The sequence below is a fragment of the Canis aureus genome, chromosome 14 (genome assembly GCF_053574225.1).
Source record: "Canis aureus isolate CA01 chromosome 14, VMU_Caureus_v.1.0, whole genome shotgun sequence".
Lineage (NCBI taxonomy): Eukaryota > Metazoa > Chordata > Mammalia > Carnivora > Canidae > Canis > Canis aureus.
The window spans coordinates 65,479,572-65,498,928 of NC_135624.1; the positions used below are offsets into that span (position 1 = coordinate 65,479,572).

At 34.0% G+C, this 19,357-nt stretch overlaps 1 protein-coding gene across 7 annotated transcripts in view; it reads right to left on the bottom strand.

Moving 5' to 3' along the window:
• Positions 1-19,357, bottom strand: part of ANKRD17 (ankyrin repeat domain 17) — a 152,844-nt gene that overhangs the window by 63,380 nt on the left and 70,107 nt on the right. For all 7 annotated transcript variants that reach the window (XM_077848324.1, XM_077848323.1, XM_077848329.1 and 4 more), the window contains exons 2-6: positions 14,554-14,707; positions 6,510-6,666; positions 3,187-3,334; positions 2,762-2,909; positions 1,371-1,604 (exon numbers count right to left, since the gene is read on the bottom strand). In XM_077848324.1, coding sequence (XP_077704450.1) covers positions 1,371-1,604; positions 2,762-2,909; positions 3,187-3,334; positions 6,510-6,666; positions 14,554-14,707 — 841 coding nt within the window. The remainder of the gene's footprint in view (positions 1-1,370; positions 1,605-2,761; positions 2,910-3,186; positions 3,335-6,509; positions 6,667-14,553; positions 14,708-19,357) is intronic.

Consider the following 19,357-nt stretch of genomic DNA (forward strand, 5'->3'; position numbering starts at 1 on the left):
ATCAATCAGCCTGCCCTGGAGAGGCTGTCCCAAGGCTTTAATTCCTCTCCTCTCAATGAAGATAAGCCTCTACTAATTACCAAACAGTACCGGGGGAAGTAAGGGACCTCAGCTGTGTTTCCTAACCATCCTTAATCTGAGACTCCCTTAACACGAGACAATGGAAAGCACTTTAGATAGAGCATATTCTCACATTTAACTTAAATTTTAGTCATTTACGTATCTAAGAATGATTTTAGCCACTTTTTAAAGGAAATTACTCCAGAAGACCTCACAAACCTTGGTCACTCTGAGATAGAATGAAATAAAACAAAACAAAACCAGGCCCACAACTAGGGTGTGGCAATTAAAGCCCTAGGTATATAATTTAAGGAGGTATTCCCTCACGAAATTGGTGGGGGAATTGATTCAGCCACTGAAAGTGAATGCTCTCTTAAATTTTCTACCCTGTCTTCTAAGAGCTTTTTCTTGATGCCTCAAGGTCAAGAATTTATCACTTATTTTATGATACAAAGAGGACACAGCTGCAGATGGTATGAAACACTGAACTGAATGGCTACGCAAAGTTTGCCTTTTAAAATTATAGCCACTGATCTGTCAAAAAGGTAGAATTTGAGAAGTATATGGTTCTGTAGCTATCTTTTTAGAATCTATAATCTAGAGCATTAACTAGCCGAAGACTGCAACTTTCCGGACAACTGTCTTGCCCTCTCAAAGGAGGGCATTTTTCTGTATGACCAGTATTTTCAGGTTGATTGACATCATTTAAAATATCACATACCCCTCTTGTACAGTTAAAATATGTATAGGTAGGTGTTTTTCTCTATTTCAACCAGCTCTTCCTTCTAACTTTATTAAATGTGTTGATGATACTCTAAAATTGTTCTTTAGAATTCAGACTCCTCTCACACTTTTCATTTCTCAAATCTCCTCCTGTCTCTTCAATTTTTCTCCTTCTTAGTGTTATGAGAAATAGCTTAAGCAGCTTCTTGTTAATAGATCACCCTATTTTTATCGTATTTTCTTTTAAACTTACAGACTGAATGAATACTCATGGAGTCAACAGTATTCTTTTGTGTGAACTACGCAAAAGATTCTGACACAAAAACCACTAAAAAGTATAGTGCATAATTAAAATTAACTGTCTATATTTTAAAAGTTTACATATTAAACTCCAAAACAGTTTAAACATTTTTCTTTAATTATACTATATTCTATTACCACCTCTTAATTTACTTTTTAATTTTAAAACTATATTATATAAAATAAGTCATATCATGGGTTTAAAAACTTTTTTTTGCCAATTCTAAATACAGTTTTATTTAAGAAAACTTTTGTTTTTTGTTTTTTTAAAATGTTTTATACCATACCTTTGTAACAAGCTAATGTAAGGGCACTCTCTTTAAATTCATTGGAATGCGTATTAATGCCAGCCCCATTTTCTAGCAGCAATCTGGCTACTTCCACATGTCCAGCACTTCCAGCTTCCATTAGAGGAGTATGACCATTTTCATTATGGTCCTCAATACTAGCACCGGATTCCAAGAGCACCTTTACAACATCTACATAGCCTCCAGCACAAGCATATGTAAGTGCTGTATTGCCTATTTCAATTAAAAAAAAAAAGATATTAATATAAAATACCAAAATAAGAGCCTAATTTAGCATCAAGAAAAAAACAGAAATGGAAGACTAAAATTTTAATTTAGATAATATATAGAATTCCTTTCCCATTGCCTTTTAACTTACCGAAATCAAGTCCCAGTTCTTTCCACTTAATATCAGGGTCAAATACATGTGGAAAACAGATAAACTTACCATGATTGTAGAAATATAAAATAACTGAGCAATTCTGAAACTTTAACTTTTTATAGGAGAAAAAAGTTATGTTCATTCTAACTTTAATCAGAGATAAGTTTCACATGCTTTATTTTTTTGTGATTATAGTTATTCATCATATACAGATACATCTCATACTGTTCCTTTTAATCATACATATTTGTTTTCACCAGAACTTAAAACACCAGCTAATTGATCAAAGCTAAAGTAATTTTAAAAACGTTCCTTCTTGGATAACAGAAATCTCCCATGTTACAAGAAAAAAAAAAGATTAACATTTTCGGTAAAATAAGGATTTCTAAAACCCTTTCAAACCAGAACCTGTAAGATTCTAAAAATTATTTAAAATAGTTTACAAATTTGAAAATCTTACATGAGGAAGATGAACAAAATATATTTTCATATAATTTTAGAACTTTCATGTAAATCCATCTTTGCCCAAGTTTGAAAAAAAATAAAATGAGTTTAAACTTAAGTCATGTCCCTTGTGGGACACAATGTTTTCATAATACTTTCTTTTTCTATAGGCCACAATTTAATATCAGTAGACAATGACAGACCTCCCTTTGTTCCCCTAGCCTTCCTGTTGTCCCTATCTTCCCTTCCCTTCTCCCCTGATTAACAGGAAATCTGGGTTGGAGAACTGTAGCCCATTTCCAAGAGGATAGTCCTTCTAACTGGGCCAGCATTTAATTTAATCTAAAGTAACTTTAAAAGGCCAAGTGATCGCCCTTATACACCAAAGATGAGAAATTTTATTCAAAATATCTTCTATACTTTAATCCTAATACATAGCCTTATGCAAACATGCAGCATTTTATAATTAGAGAACTGCAGGAGCTTTACTAATGATTTCCATGTGAAATAATTATTACTGAAGGGTGTTCATACTTAACAAAACTGAAAAAGAAACATGCATAACCTGTTGAAGACTGTGCATTGACATCAGCTTTATGAGCTAGCAGCAACTTCACAATTTTGACATGTCCTCCATTAGCAGCAGCCATTAAAGGTGTAATGTCACCTTTGATTCCCCTATCTTCCACATTTGCATGCATTGCCAACAAAACCTTATGAAAGAAAAAGTTTAAATGATATTAGAAAATGATATATTCATCAAAATATATGGAACATATTTATGTTAACACCTACCTAGTCATTTATAGTAAAAGAGCCAACAACCACAAAGTGTATCTAGTAAAACTATTTGTTGAAATGAGTCTTTTTTTTTGTTTTTGTTTTTTTTGAAATGAGTCTTAATGATTATGTTTAGAATTTCCCTAACAAGTATGCCAGATTAAAAAACAAAAACACCAGAACCAATGTGATTATTTTGATAATACAAACCTGTGCAAGCTCATAGTATCCAGCAGAACAAGCTAAACAAAGGAGGCTCTCCCCTTCCTCAGTGTGCTCATTTACACTTCGCCCTTCAATGAGTAACTTTCGCACAGCATTTACATCTCCTTCCGAACAGGCTTCTGCCAAACTGCGGCTATTGGGGAAGAAACAGTATAATATCATGATATAAGAATTATGAAAAATTACACAAAAGTATTGGCTTTTGAGGTAATTCTGAACAACAGTGCTAAACAAGAATGATTACTGCAATATGATCCATAATGAAAACAAAACTGAAAAAAAATTAAAAAGGAAAGAAAACTGAAAATCATTCAGGTTCATTGAATTGAATACACTTTAAAATCTATGCATAAAAGTCAGTGAATTAGAATTATCAATAAGATGTTTACAGCTATGCAAACAAAGGATAAAGTCCAATTTATTATCACTGGGAAAACACCAAAATTCTAAAACATAAAATTTAGGGAAAATCACATGAACAAAATACAGGTAATAATTGTACTTCTTTTTGTTTGGCCAAGAGAACATTTATATAAAAGACAATAAAAATGTATTTAATTAACGGGTAAAACTTCTACTAATTAAGGTCTACCTGAGTTCTTCAATCAAAGGGAAATCAGACAGGAAAGCTGTAAGCATGTAATTTTGACTAAAGTATGAATAACTGATAAGGAGATTCTTTTTTGGAAGAATTTACTTGTACATCATATTTTGGTGAAGTCTGAAAAATAACCAGCAAGGCAAAGGCGAAATTCAAGCAAAAGGAGGGTGGAAAAAGTGGGACAACAGAAAATTAGACTGAGAGTAAAGGGACTGCCCTATAAACCTCCCAAAATAATTCCAACTATGGACATTTCTAAAGATTCTCTCTACTTTTGGATAAAATCCATCCTAAGAAAAACACCAAATCCAATGCTATTAATTAATATCCTCTTTATTTCAAATATGCATTAATTTTTATAGCATCCTCTTGAAGATCCTGTCATTTCTGGTACTAATGGTATCCAAGGGTAACTTCTTTTCTATACCTCTATTATTACTACCATCCAGATTCAAGAACATCATGTTTAGCCCAGATTATGGCAAAGTCTCCTTAACAGTCTTCCTGTTACCTTTGTTTTCCTTCAGACTCTTTTCAACAAGGCAGCCAGAGAGATCCCGCTTAAAGGGAAAGCAGATCATGTCACTGCTTTGTTCAGAATCCTCCATTTGCCCTCTAACTTCACTCACACTAAAAGCCAAAGTACTTATGAAATCTTTCCAGTGGTAGGGTACCACACTGCTACTTTTACCTCTCTGGTTTCATCATCTATTATTCTCAGGCTTATTCTTGTCACATTAACTGGCTTTCCTGCTTTTCATAAAAAGCTCCAACTCCAAGATACATGTATTTGCTGTCCCTCTGCCAAGATAGCCTCTCTGTCAGACACAGCTCACACCCTTACCAATTTCAGGACTTTGCTAAAAAGCGACCTTTTAAGTAAGGATTTCCCTGACTACTCTCTTAAAAGTATACTGATCTCTAACCCCAAAAACTGCCCTGGCACTTCCCCATTCAATTTTCTCCCATAGTTCTTATCATTGTGTGCCATGCTATATAGTTTACTTACTGGTTAATGGGATTACCCTCTTAGCAAAGTCAAAGTCTTGAATAGCACTTAGCTTGTCTCTTAATTTCCCATTTTACAGGACACTGACAGTCCCTACACCCAGTGCTCTCTATTACCACTAAACAAATGTAAGACAAATCTTTCCCACAAGACATTTCCTCTGTAAGAACATACTTTTTCTCTCATTCAAGTGGGCTCTTTTTCTCTTCCTGAGGCACACACATACCCCTCCTCTACTATCCCATTTAGGCTTGCATTCAATTTCTTTATGTGTATGCTAGCTTTAAAATAAGCTTACAGGAACTACTGTAGCAATAGTTAAAACTCTGAATGTCTGAGCAAAGGGTACAATAGATCTAGCACATGGCACTACATTTAACTAATATAAAATCTAGCACATAACATCACTGTACTCCACTATCTCAAGTTTTGCTGAATAAATGATTGTCACAAACATGCTCTACTGTTCTTCTAGTATATTCAATGCCAAAGAATCTGTGGACTTTTTATTTTTCGATTTTATTTCCTGCTTGAACTAGTTTTAATATACTCTTCAAGATGTTTTTAACTTTCTTTCTTGCCAGTCTCAGCAAGTACCACATTTAAGAGAGTATCAGTAATACCATATGGTAGTAAAACTGACCATGAAGAAATACAACATGAAGTTAACTTAAGAAGGAGAGTCAATCCATCAGAAGAACAGTAAATTTAAAAAAAACACAAAAATCTGGACCAATAAAGATGAACACTGCAAATTCATATTCTTATTCATATTATACAACCTTTCATGCCCTTAAAAGATATCACATATAAACACTATTTTACAAGAGACAATCCTTCCTTAAATGCTGTATTTTTTATTTTCTAAACCATACATAACAGAATACTCTCATTTTCTCAACTATTTAAAGGCAACTGATAAATAAAATAGTATCATTTTAGAGGAAAACAAGCCTCTGAGGAAGCAAAAAAAGTATATTAATAATTCTTTTCCATTTGTTTTCTTGGAGCTTATTTATATCCATTTTTCATATACTATTCACAATTGGTTTTTTACATGAGATGGTATGATTTTTTTATTGTGTAAGATCATCAGAAAAACTTAAAAAACCAGAGTTACAAAATATTCACCGAACCCTTACTAACTGTGAAGTTCTATATAAAAGGAATTGTAGGGCATACCGAAAAAAAAAAAAAAAAAAAAAAAAAAAAAGCCCCTAGGACTCACTTATATTCAAATTATGGGAACTAGATCTATGATATTTTTTGAACATTACAAAACAAAAAATAAAAACCTTGCTCTTTAAAATGGTTAGAGCTATGCAATGAACTAGAAAATGGCATGACTAATTAGAAAGCATTTATTTCTTTGTCACCAAAACATTAAAAGAAAACAAAATCAAAGTAGGCGAAAGGTCTTTTATAACATACTAAGAAGTCAGCCTTGCAGTCACCACTGTCCCAAGGTCTGCCACTAGTCAGCTATTTGATCTTGATTAGGTTATTTGCTTCTATTGAGCTTTTCAGAATAAAAGGAAAGTAAAACTGAAACAGTTTGCCTTAAGGCTTTTTGTGAATAAAAATAAGATGTCAAATATAAAGAGTTAGTTCCATGCCAAGCACAAAATAAAGGCTCAGTGAACGTTAGCCATTTTTAAGAAAATGTTTTTATATTGATCACAGAGAAAACGTACTTACTTGTCCGACTGCCCTGCATTTGCTGTGCTCTCAGCTCTCATACGGGTAAGTGCAGCAGCAGCTTCATCCAACGCACAACTAACAGATGATGTCAACCTCCGAAGCACTTCAGGATCTGCAAAGGCTTTACCATCAGCTGTAGATAATTTGCCTATTCCTATTATGTGATTTTCACACCAATATGGATATACCCAAAAGGAGAAACAAAGTAGAAGTCAAGTTACTTAACTCTCTATACATTAACGAACAATCTTTAAATGTTATACTTCACGTATATATTGTATGTCTAAGATCTTTTGGGAAATCACTGTTCTCCAAATCTCTAATAACCTTATTCTTCCCATCTGGTCTATAGTGCTTGAACCCATGACTCTGGTGCCAGAAATGGGTCTTTGCCCTATGCTGGGACAATAAGGAGTTCCCTCAGACGTTTACCATATGTTTGGAAGAAGCTCTATGTTCAAAAGTTACTGAAATGCTATGATGTGAGTCATGAACTATTTGGCCACTTTCATGATCACAAAGAGAGAGAGACTACCCAAAATAAGTCAATATAAAAGAAAGCAGAGAAACAGAAAGAAGACAGTTCTGATAAAAGTTATTTTTGACTCCTTGAGACCAGTAGTTCCAGAAGCCAGAACAATCCTCATACTTTTCGTAGATGTTCACTTTTGTTTAAGACTGTTTAGGTGGCCTGCTACCACTTGTGACCAAAAATAGCCTAATAAGACATTACAGGCCACATTAAAGATAATATGAGTACCTATTTATTTTAAATTATATCTACAACTCACTACATGTACTCAAAGTCATAACTAAAAACACTCAGAGCAGCAAAAGAATAAAAATTCAAAAGCGGAACCGGTTAATAACCATCTGCATGAAATATAACTTGCTGCTTTTCTGGGTTTCACTACAAATCAAACTTATCTCTAACTTTTATTAGTCTAATTCAATGGTGCTGCCCATCAGTGGAGCTTTTCAAAAATATAGACATTAAGCTCTCCTACATCTAAGGATATAAATCATGAAGTAGGAGGTGAGGCCTAGGCACTTACATATTTGTAAAGCACTAACAAGATTCTAATGTACAGCCAGAATTAAAAACCTTTGCTCCAACTTGAACAAAAATAACTAATGTTATAATGCATATTAGAGATCCTGCTACTCAACATGTGGTACATGGACAAGAAACACTGCTATCATTTGGGAGCTTGTTAGAACTGCAGAATCTTGGGGGCACCTGGGTAGCTCAGTCGGTTTAGCATCCGACTCTTGGTTTTGGCTCAGGTCATGATCTCAGGGTCATAAGATTGAGTCCTGAAGCCCCACATCTGGCCCCCACGTTGTGGCCTAGGTGGGATCTGCTCTTGGAGTGGAATCTGCTTGAGATTCCTCCTCCCACCCTCTCCCTCCCCCTCTGCTCATGAGCACATGTGCACTCTCCCTCTCTTGAAAATAAATAAAATCTTAAAAAAAAAAAAGAACTGCAGAATTTTGCACCCCAAGAATTTCTGATCCAAAATCTGCATTTTAAAAAAGATCCCCAAGCGATGCAAATGCACATTCAAGTTTAAGAGGCACTGTAACAGGTTTTAAAACAAACTACTCAACTAAGACATCGATCCAAAAAAACCACTCAAATGGTAATAGTAAACATATCTGTGCAGATTTCTTTTCAGAGTGGAAGGGCTTACTAACATCATAAGTTTGTGTTTAGAGTATATAAAAATTTATACTTGTTTGCTTCCTTTTTGAAAAATACAAGATATCAAATACTACATCTTATGGAACCAAAAAATAAATCTGGCAGAAAGCCTTTATGATTTTAGATATAACAAATATTAAGAGAGGTCAAACTTCGTACCTGTTACAGTCAAGATGTGCAAAGAATAAAGACAGCCTCGGTCTGATAAAACTGATCTTACCATATAATTTGTGTCACTAATATTAAAAACCAACCACACTCTGAATCTGCAGTATTAGTCTTTATTCAATTAGATATCTATAGTTAGTTAAGTATCCTAACACTATGAAAACCAGGGTCACAGATGCATTTTCACGTGAGAGAAAAAGCTCCAATTTTTTAGCCAATTCAGATTGACTATATAACAACTATTTGTCGTGATAGCAAGAGAAGTCCTGCCTTTGGTCCAGGGCGTGATTGTGGAGTCCTGGGATCTGGGATCGAATCCCACATTGGTTCCCTGCATGGAACCTGCTTCTCTCTTTGCTTATGTCTCTGCCTCTCTCTCTCTCTCTGCATCTTTCATGAATAAATAAATAAAAATAAAAAAAAAAGAACATGGAAAACAAAATATTCCATATTAAGTTTTTATGAACTTCTCCTACCTTCATAAGATAATGAGGAAGTAATCTAAGACATACATGGCAATCCTTCAAATGAATAAATAGTGATTGAAAATTAATTTATTATAGCCACTCTGGATTATGATGATCTTTTTTTATTAATCTTATCCAGTTATTAGGTATTAGTCAATGAAGATCAAAAACAGAAAAGATGTGATGATCAGATTATTCTTTCCCAATTCTAACATTTAATCAACTGAACAACAGAACCATATAACTTGTGACCAAAAATGTCCTAATAAGACATTATAGGCTATATAAACAATAGAAGAAAAAAGTACATTAAAAGATTACTTAGATTTTTTATTTTAAGATAATTATTTTCTCCCTTTTTTCCTCTTAGAACTTACTCAACTTAATTCCTATTTATGAAGACAAAGTAAAGAAGAGATGCAACTGACTTAGCAGAACAAAGAGAAATACAGATATCAAAGAGAAACAGGGTGATCAGCCCAAAAGGGCTCAGAAATTATAGGTACCAGATATAGGGGTGAAGTTTGGGTCAGAAAACAGAGAGACTAGCTGAACATCTGTGAGGAGCAGTCAGATACTTGAAGACTCCATTCCCAAACTGCACAGCCAGATGATTACTTTCTATAGACACCAAACCAGAAAGACCCAGGATTAGTAGTCATTGGATACTGATGAGAGAGAGATGATATACGAAAGGGAAATGAGGATTAAATGAATGTATGCATGATAAACAGGGATATCCTTAACCCCCTCCCACTCTAAGCTCCCAAACCATAGGTTTATCACTCACTGGACAAAGACTGGTATATAGGTCTCTCAAGAAATTGAAAAGCCCCAGAGAAAAGACTGAGACACTGACATTTGGAGAGTTCTCAAAGAAAGTAAGTTCTCTACACAATCCGTGTACTTAAGGAATTCTAAAATGTTACCAAGTTTACCCAGCTCTGTTGTACTCACTCTATATAATCCTTGGGATCAGGAATTAAATAGCTTTTATCCCTACAATTTGGTTACATTATATGGTTCAAGTGACCTGAAGACAGTACTATTATCTGGGTGGGCTTGACCTTATCACATGAGACTATGAAAAACTTAGATTTATTTGGCTAACTGGAGAAAAGGAAGTTAGAGATTCAAAGCATTAGAATTCTACTGTGCTGGCTTAGAGACATGCCAATGAATGTGGGCAACCTCAAGAAGGTAAAAGCAGCCCAAGCTGACAGTCCATAAGAAATCAGGATCTCAGTCCTGTAACTCCAAAGAACTGAATTCTGTTACCAACTAAATAGACCTGAAAGCAGATTTTCTCTTACACCCTACAGATGAGAACTAAACTCACCAGATACCTTGATTTCAGCCCATGAGACCCTGGGCAAGAGAATCTAGCCACACACTGTGCCCAAATGTCTTTACAAAACCCAAGTGATAGTAAGTAGATGCTGTATCATGTCCTATGTTTATAAAAAATTGGAAACTAATTATATAATGTTTATAATTTATAATATATAAACAAAACATGCAATAAAACATGCACATATACCTTCCATTTTAGCTTTTTATAACATTGCTGACTACAAAAAAAGCCAGGATTCACTAGACATTTGAAGAAAATCTGAAATGTAAAGGACAGCCAAAAATATTCAAAATGTGAGCAAAATTTTAAAATGCCCCAAATTCTTTTTTTAAAAAAGATTTTTTATTTATTAGAGAGAGAGAGAGAGAGAGAGAAACAGACAGAGGGAGAAGCAGACTCCACGCAGGGAGCCTGACATGGGACTCGATCCTGGGTCTCCAGGATTGCGCCCTGGGTGAAAGGCGGAGCTAAACCGCTGAGCCACCGGGGCTGCCCAAAAATGCCCCAAATTCTATGCTATGGAGAAGGATGAGAAAGGAAAAGCTGCAAAGATGAGAGACTACTATAAATAAGTGCGGTGTTAACTTTCTGAACTGCAAACACCAGAAATTAGGAAATAATGGAGAAATAATTTCAATAGTCTAAAAGAGATTTTTAAGCTAGAATTCTATACCTGGTCAAACTATCAAGTATGAGGATAGTATCAAAGGTATTTTCAGATAGTATCAAAAACTTTTACTTCTCAAGCGTCCTTTCTCAGGATACTTAAACCATGATCAGTCTCAACACCACAGAAAGAGAAACTGTCAGAGTAGTTCCGTGATGCACAGGAAATATATATACCATGAGTGACTGACTATTCTTGCCAAAAACAAAATGAATCTGACTCTGGCCATTATCTGGGTCTGAATTCTGATTTACAGGAAATACAGAGGGGTGCAACCAGCCAAACTGATAAAGTGGGAACAAATGAATCAATTTCTTCAACAAGTGGGGGAAAAAGAAGGAAACTTATGATTAAAAGACACACTAATAATTAAGATGAAAAATGTCAAACTTACATATAGAAATATGTAAATATGAAATAGGTGATGAGGATTAAAGAATACACTTATCATGATGAGCATGAATATGTACAGAACTGCTGAATCGCTATATTGTACATCTGAAACTAATATATGATACTGTAATGTTAACTACTGGAATTAAAATTAAAAACTTAGGGGTGTCTGAGTGGCTCAATCAGTTAAGCATCAGACTCTTGGTTTCAGCTCAGGTCATGATCTCATGGGTAGTGAAATCAAGCCCCAAGGAGGCACTGGCTCAGCGGGAAGTCTTCTTGAAGATTCTCTCCCTCTGCCCCTTCCCCTCCCCTCCACATTTTCTCTAAAATAAATAAATATCCTTAAAAAAATTAAAAACTTAATAAATGTGAAACTTTTATGGATCCTAGTTCAAATAAACTCACTACAAAAAGACCATTATGGGGTGCTTGAGTGGCTCAGTCAGTTAAGCAACCTATTCTCAATTTCACCACAGGTCATAATCTCAAGATGGTGAGATCAAGCCCCAGGGCATGGAACCTGCTTAAGATTCTCTCTTTCCCTCACCCTCTGTCTCCCCCCTTTCTCTCTCTCTCTCTCCCCCCCATCCCTCCCTCTCTCTCTAAAAAAAGATAAATAAAAATGACCTTTCAAAAAAGACCATTATGAAATAAAATTGGGGAAATTTAAACACTGACAGGATATTTGACAATATTAAGGAATTATTATTATTGTTATTATTTGCTATGCAATGGTATTATGGTTATGTTTATTTTTTTAAAGTTCTTGGGATGCCTGAGTCGTACAGTTGGTTAAGCAACCAATTCTTGATTTCCAGTCAGCTCATGATCTCTATCTGGGTGGAGAGATCAAGCCCTCTGTAAGACTTAAGTTTCATTTTTCTCTCTTCCTCTGCCCCTCCCCACCATGCACTTGCTCACGTGCTCACTCTCTCTCATCTAAAAAAGAATATACATCTTTAAAAAATAGTTCTTAATTTGAAATATATCGGTATGTATGTATGTATATATGTATGTATGTATGTATGTTATTTATTTATTTGATAGAGCATACACACCAGACTGGCTGGGGGGCTGGGGGTGGAGCAGAAGGAGAGGGACAAGCTGACTGAATGCAGAGCCCCACGCAGGGCTTGATCTCAGGACCCTGAGATCATGTCCTGAGCTGAAATCAAGAGTTAGACACTCAAGTGACTGAGCCACCCATGTGCCCTTATACTGGAGTATTTATATATGAAATTATAAAATGCTTAGTTTACTTTAACTTGGGGGGTGGGGCATCAGCTGGGTAGTAACAAGTAAAGAAGAAACAAGATTGCTCATACATGATTGATGGCTATTAAAGCTGGATGATGGGTATTCCCTCTACTTGTATGCAACATTTTTCATTTAAAAACGAAAGGAGAAAGAGAAGTGACAAAAAGATAAGGAAAGGAGGGAGGGAGCAGGGAGGCTACTTTGTTACCTACTGTAGAGAAAACAGAAAAAAAAATGGGAATAAACACAGAAATGAGAAAATGGGGCAACTACTAGCATCTTGTGAAAAGGAACTCTACCTCCAAAAGTAACTTTCAGTTGAAGTCTACTTTCATGTAGCAATTTTAAACCTGGTTCCACCTCTTGGGGGCACAAAAACAAATATCCCTCTTATATTCAACCTGAGTTTTCTCATCTTCAGGAAAAGCATTCTTTTCCTCTTAGGATACATTTTCAAAAATCCTCATTTCTCTCACATAAACTTCTACAGCAATACCAGATTCTGGCAAATGCTAAATTCTGTATCTACTATTTGGTACAAATAGTTTTCTATACTCAAGGATAGAACATTGCATCTACCTTACTATGTTTTCATTTGTATTTGGTCAAGATTCCTTTAAAAATCCATTCTAGAATTTTATTCAGGATAGAAATCACATTTAACGAGTCCTTCAAATATTTAGATGCTGGTGTTACAAGATATTTATTGAAAGGATTACCCAATAGTAGTAGGTTGGTTTTATGCTATAATAAAGTAGCAGTTTACATGCATGATATTTGCACTATGTAACAAATCAGGGTGCTAAAAGAATGATCAATTAATATTCTTAATATATTTATGTCCATAATATATACATAAATATATATTTATGTATATATTATGTCTTAATATATTTATTATACTATATGTATATTATGTCTTAATATATTTATTATAGTATATGTATATAGCATAATAATGATCCACACTTTACAAAAATACAATGATTCACTTTATAAGGTTTCAAGACCTAGTCTATGAAAAAAGAGGGGAAATTATATGCAGTCAATTCTCATGATTCATGGTAATTACATTCTATAAAGTCACTGGAAACACTGAATTAATGAATACCGAACCATTGCTCCTAGAAAAAAAAGAGGTCTAGGTTCCTGAGCCTCTGGTCACACAACATTTGCATTAACCAAATACCATCTTATGTATGTTTTTGTTTAAAGATGACCTTATTTAATATATTGATTTATTAACATTGAACTCAGGGTTAACAGCACTCTAACCCATGCTGAAGAAGCTTATCTAACATACGTACTTTTTCCACAAGGCACATCACTACCTTCTCATGTGTAGGAACACTAGACAGCACTTTCACATTTTACCTGGGGACCATTATAAACAATGAAATCACCAACAAAAGACACAAAAATGTGAAAAATTGGCTCTTAGTAGACTGGGAAAGGGGCACTCGTTTACATTATGAGAGCTAAAACAAAATGATAGAGCTTCACTTTATTTCATTCAGCAGGGAACAAGTGTGTAGGACAATTCAAATTTTTCACCATTCTGTGCATTTCTATGAAAGACTGAGAAAAAAGTACTAATTTTAGGGTATGCATACACATTATCTAGTAGGCATATTCACAAATATGGAATGTGGGACTAAAGAAAATCAACTATATGAGAAATCTCTCTTCGTAAGGTTGACAGTAATATGTGGATTTTACTTGGGTAATGAAAATATGCTTTAATGAAATACTCTATGTAATTCTCTAGAAAGCAATCCATTAACCTCTATGAATAGTATTATACTAAATGCCCAAGTTCCTACATTCATAATCACAGTTTTTTTGTTATTTGAGTAAACTCTATACCCAATGTTGGGCTGGAACATATGACCCCGACCGAGATCAAGTTGTATGCTCTAACAACTGAGCCAGCCAGGAGCCCCTAATCACAGTAGTCTTTATTAGATGTATATGTAACTTCAGAAAATTAGATAGTCTAATTACATATGTAAGGTCAACAGATTTACCTGCAGCTTCTAGTAAAGCTTCTAGTCTAGCTTGTGTTTCTGGATCTACAGTCCTGAGGTCTGCACCATCAGCAGTACCTGACAAGAGCAACTTGGAAGCCGTTTCCAGCATTGGATTTTCCAAATCATCCTGATCCAAAATGAAAGACTCCACCTAGAAAACAAATACAAAAAAAAAAAAAAAAAAAAGGAAGGAAGGGAGGAATGAAATGAAAGGAGAAAGGGAAAATGGTAAGAGAAGTAAACAGAAGAAAAAGAAAGAGGAAAGAAAAAAAATATTTTAATGCACATATCATGATAAATACAATGCAGTTCTAAATGAAGTCAATGCAATAGATAAGCCCACTATGTAAAGGAGAAAATTACATTTGTAGGAGAATTTAAAAAAGTGCTACTCATATGCAACATAGTCATCCCTCTTTTTTTTAACTGAAATTATGTATTTTTTTTATTTTAATTTGGTGGGATGAGGGTGAGACAGGGGGAGCAATGAATGTAATGATTACACTCTGAAACCTCTGTCATTACTAGAAGACCTAAATCAGCTATTCTTAAATGTTTTGCTCTCAGGACCCTTTTTATACACTTATAAAGTACTGTGCTCTCAAGAACTTCAGATAAGGGTTAAATTTATTAATATTTACAATATTAAGAAATCAAACTACAGTATCAAAAAATCACATTTGTTCATGTCACCACTGGTTTCATCACAGAAGTTTTTAAGTACTCAGGCAAATACAAAATTAAAATTCTAATTTGTGCTTGAAAGCTTAATTTTATCATTGGCAACAAATACAGCCAATCATTTTTCTTAAAATGACAAGCTCATTTACATCGTTTCTGATGAGAACATTTGCCAAATATTCAAGTTTGATAAGTATAGTGTGTATGTCAGGTATATTTTCTAGTAACAATAACATTTCGTGAAAGGAAAAAAAAAAAAGAATGGCTAATTCACCTTGCATCTCAAAAAAAAAAAAAAAAAAAAAAAACCCACAAAAAGAACCAGAGATGCTTTCCATGTACTTTCCATTTTGTCACACACGGTAATATTAAAAGGACATGTATTTTAAAGTGGGGACTTCATAATATTAATATTTATTTATCAAGATTATTCCTAAGGTGAAGTTGGCTTTTTTTTTTTTTTTTTTTTTTTTAATCATGAGACTGCAGAATTGAAGAATACAATGACACTAGTACAATTTGGTGCCCTGGCCTTGATTATGGGGCCAGCAGTTTTACCTACCATTGTTTTTGTATCATCAGTGCAAATATCAACACAATAAAAGAAGCAAATAACATCTCAGTATTGTGGTGAATTGGTTTTGACCCCTTGGATATCCTGAAATGGTCTCTGGGACCCTGAGGGGCATGTGGACCATTCATTGAGAACCAGTAATATAGTAACATAAACCAGATTCAATTAAAAAAATATTTAAAGAATTAGAACATAGCAAACACCTAAGACACAGGGAAAAGTTTTATTGTGATATCCCTTATTATGGTGCTACTTACAAATAAATATGAAGATACATTCTTTCCTGTTTGCTTGATAAAAAGTTGATAATTATTATATAAACTATCACTATTTTAGATGAAATTTATTTCACAAATCTAAGTACTTCTAACACTAATAACTAAAATAGATATAAAATTATTAACCTAGAACACTATGCTCATACCCAGTATCTAAATATAATAAAAAAAAAAAACCTTAAGGAATAAATATTTAAGTATTATCAGAAATTTTGAGCCATTTCATCTTTGAAAGTCGCTTATCTAGTACCTTATCTAGTACCTAGGAACAACTGCTGTATTTAACCAACACATATTTAATAACCAACACGTATTTAATACTGAATGTTAAATCTGGGAGGAAATAATAGGTTTCTCTCCAAATTTCCATTGCACTAGCATAGTTCAACATAATTTCAGATTTCTAATATTTCAAATACAAATAGACACTGAATCCTCTAAAAATAATCTGTAAATATTTGAAAAATTTCACAAAATTTTGCAGTATATTAACTTTAACTCATCAATAACAACTGTTAAAATGACGGAGTTAGGGGAAAAACACAAGAATATATTCTTTTTAGTTTTAAGTTGTCCTTTAAGGTAGTAGCATAGGTCTCATACTTTAAGAAGTATACCTCTGGAATAAATAAATCTTAAAGAAGAAGAGAGCGCCCCGGTGGTTGAGTCAGTTGAGTGTCTGACCATAGTTTCAGCTCAGGTCATGGTTTCTGGTTAGGGAGACTGAGCCTCACCTTGGGCTCAGTGAGCTTAGTGGGGAGTCTGCTTCTCTCCCTCTCCCTTTGTCCCTTCCCCTGCTCTCATTCTCTCTCTCTCAAAGAAATAAATACATCTTCAAAAAATAAGTAAACCTTTGGGACATGAGTTGGCAATAGCAAGCTGTGATTCAAAATTATAGTAAAATAAAAACCATGTCTTCTTATCTTCCAACAAAAGTCCAAAAGATGAGTCTTTTTAAAGAAAAAGTTGCTTCCCGGTGAAATTTTCCCTGTGAAAATATCTACAGTTTTCCAATCCAATGGGAGACAACAAAAGAAAGAAAACAAAGGTACACAGGCAAAATAAATGAAAAATTAAATAATATTTCAGACTAGAGTTTTAGAAAACAAAATATCTCTAAGAGCAAGGCATGGTTAAGTGCCGAGTCAAAAGTATAGATCAGAGGTATTTAAAACTGTTCAAGGACAACACTGCATACAGAAAGATAAATATGAAGAGTTTTGACCAAATTAATTTATGTAAGACAATAGAAGAAAGGATGTGGCACTGGTAGACAAGCATATTTCTTTTACTAGAACAGAGTATGTACTGTAGGAAAGGTTAGAAAGTTAGAAGTTACATCACAAGAGGTATTAAATTTCAATCAAAAGTGGTTTTCCGACATAAAGTCCCCCCATGCCACACTGTATCCTAACTGAGCTTGATGAAAATTTATTAAGAAAAATGCACCTCGATCTCTTCATGAGGGATATTAATTACAGGAATATGTTTTCTTAATTGATTTCAAACTTTTCCACAAAAGTTATCCACTATTCTTACTTTGTAAAAATCCTGGTAAGTTAAAAACAGTTAAATTCAAATGACTATGAAATTCTATACAGTTTTTTTAAAAAGGTGTTGGGATGAAAGAAAAGAACAAGAATGGATTTCTATCTCCTCCACCCCCAGTTTAATATTAATGAAGAAATTAATTTCAAGGACACTGGGAGGATCTAAAGACCTAGGTACCATTATGGGTTCAGATGCAGTAAATAAAAGATGGTTTGGAGATTCTATCTTTTCAGATTCTAAAAGGCTACACAGTGTGTTTGGGGAAGGGAGAGGTAGTTATAAAACATAAATTTAAAGGTATATCTTACAGATAGTGAAAAATCATACATTAAGTAACAGAACAATACTAAGTGGCAGGTAAGGCAAAATGCCCATCATTGGCAAACAGTCCTTATACAAGAGATATTACAGTTTGCTAGTAGTGGAGATACAGTGTGTGTAAAATCAACTCTACTATCTAGGAACTTACTTCTTTAATAAGACAGCCAAAGTATGTGTATAAATAAACATTATTATGGGGTAAAAAGTGTAGAAGGTAAAGGGAGGGGGAAAAAAGCTGTAAGGAAGAGGAAGTAGAAGAGAACTTCCTAATTAACACCAATTCCTCTTTCCCCAACTGGAAAGATTCTTGTACTACATTATAGGACAAATGAAGAGAGACCAACATAAGGACATGTACTCATAAAAATACAAAAATAATCTTTTATTCATAGGCCAACTAAGTAACGAGCATATCCTGCTCTACCATGTCCTGAGCTAAGATAATTCAGATTAAATCCTAAAATGTGTTTTCCCCTTGAAACCATAGTCATTTTTATTACATTTGTACAGAAAAAAGAATTTCATTTTGAACCACAGCGAAGTTCTAGAACATTAAAAATGGTGAGAATAAAAAAATTCACATAAATATTCTGAAATGTTTTCTTTAAATGAAATGTAAAAATAATTTCCATGAAAAGAGAGAGATAGAGGGAAAGGTATGTCCTTATTAAATGTAATCCTTAAGGAAAATAACCTATCAACGTTATCACTAATTCAAAGCATGGCAAGTTATAATTACACTATTTTGGAAGTATTGTTTTCACTAGATGGGTATTTTGTGAAATGGTGCTTGCACATCAAATTCTTTTCTAATATAAAGAACCATCAAAATGCAAGGACCTTAGAAATCACCAGCTTCAGTTCATTGTTACAGATGAGAAAACAGAAGGACAGGTCTGTTATTTAAATAGTAGGTTTCTAAAAATCTAGTATTAAGGAGACTAGTTATTTAATTAATTAGTTCAATATCCTTTCTACTAGAAGATTCCATGCTGGAATAAAAAGGTTTTTTTTTTTTTGTTTTTTTTTTTTCCCCACTCTGCTCTAAAAAAGATGACTTCAAACTCTATATTTAGGGACAATGTTTGAACCTACTGTCCAATAAATAAGTAAATAAATAAATAAATTAATTAATTAATAAACACTGAAGCCTCTGAATTATGCAGAATAAAATACATAGTATGTCTATGAAGTATTCTTGTTGCTCTGAAAATAACCTAACAGAGCCCTTAGAAATAATTTCCAGTTTATAAAAATTAATAAGGCAAGTATTAGGAACAATTTAAATCAGTGTTTCTCAATCTTAGCACTACTGACATTTCGGATTGGATAATTTCTTGGTTGTGGGCTGCCCTGTATATTTGAGATGTTTAGCAGCATCCCTGGCCTCTACCCA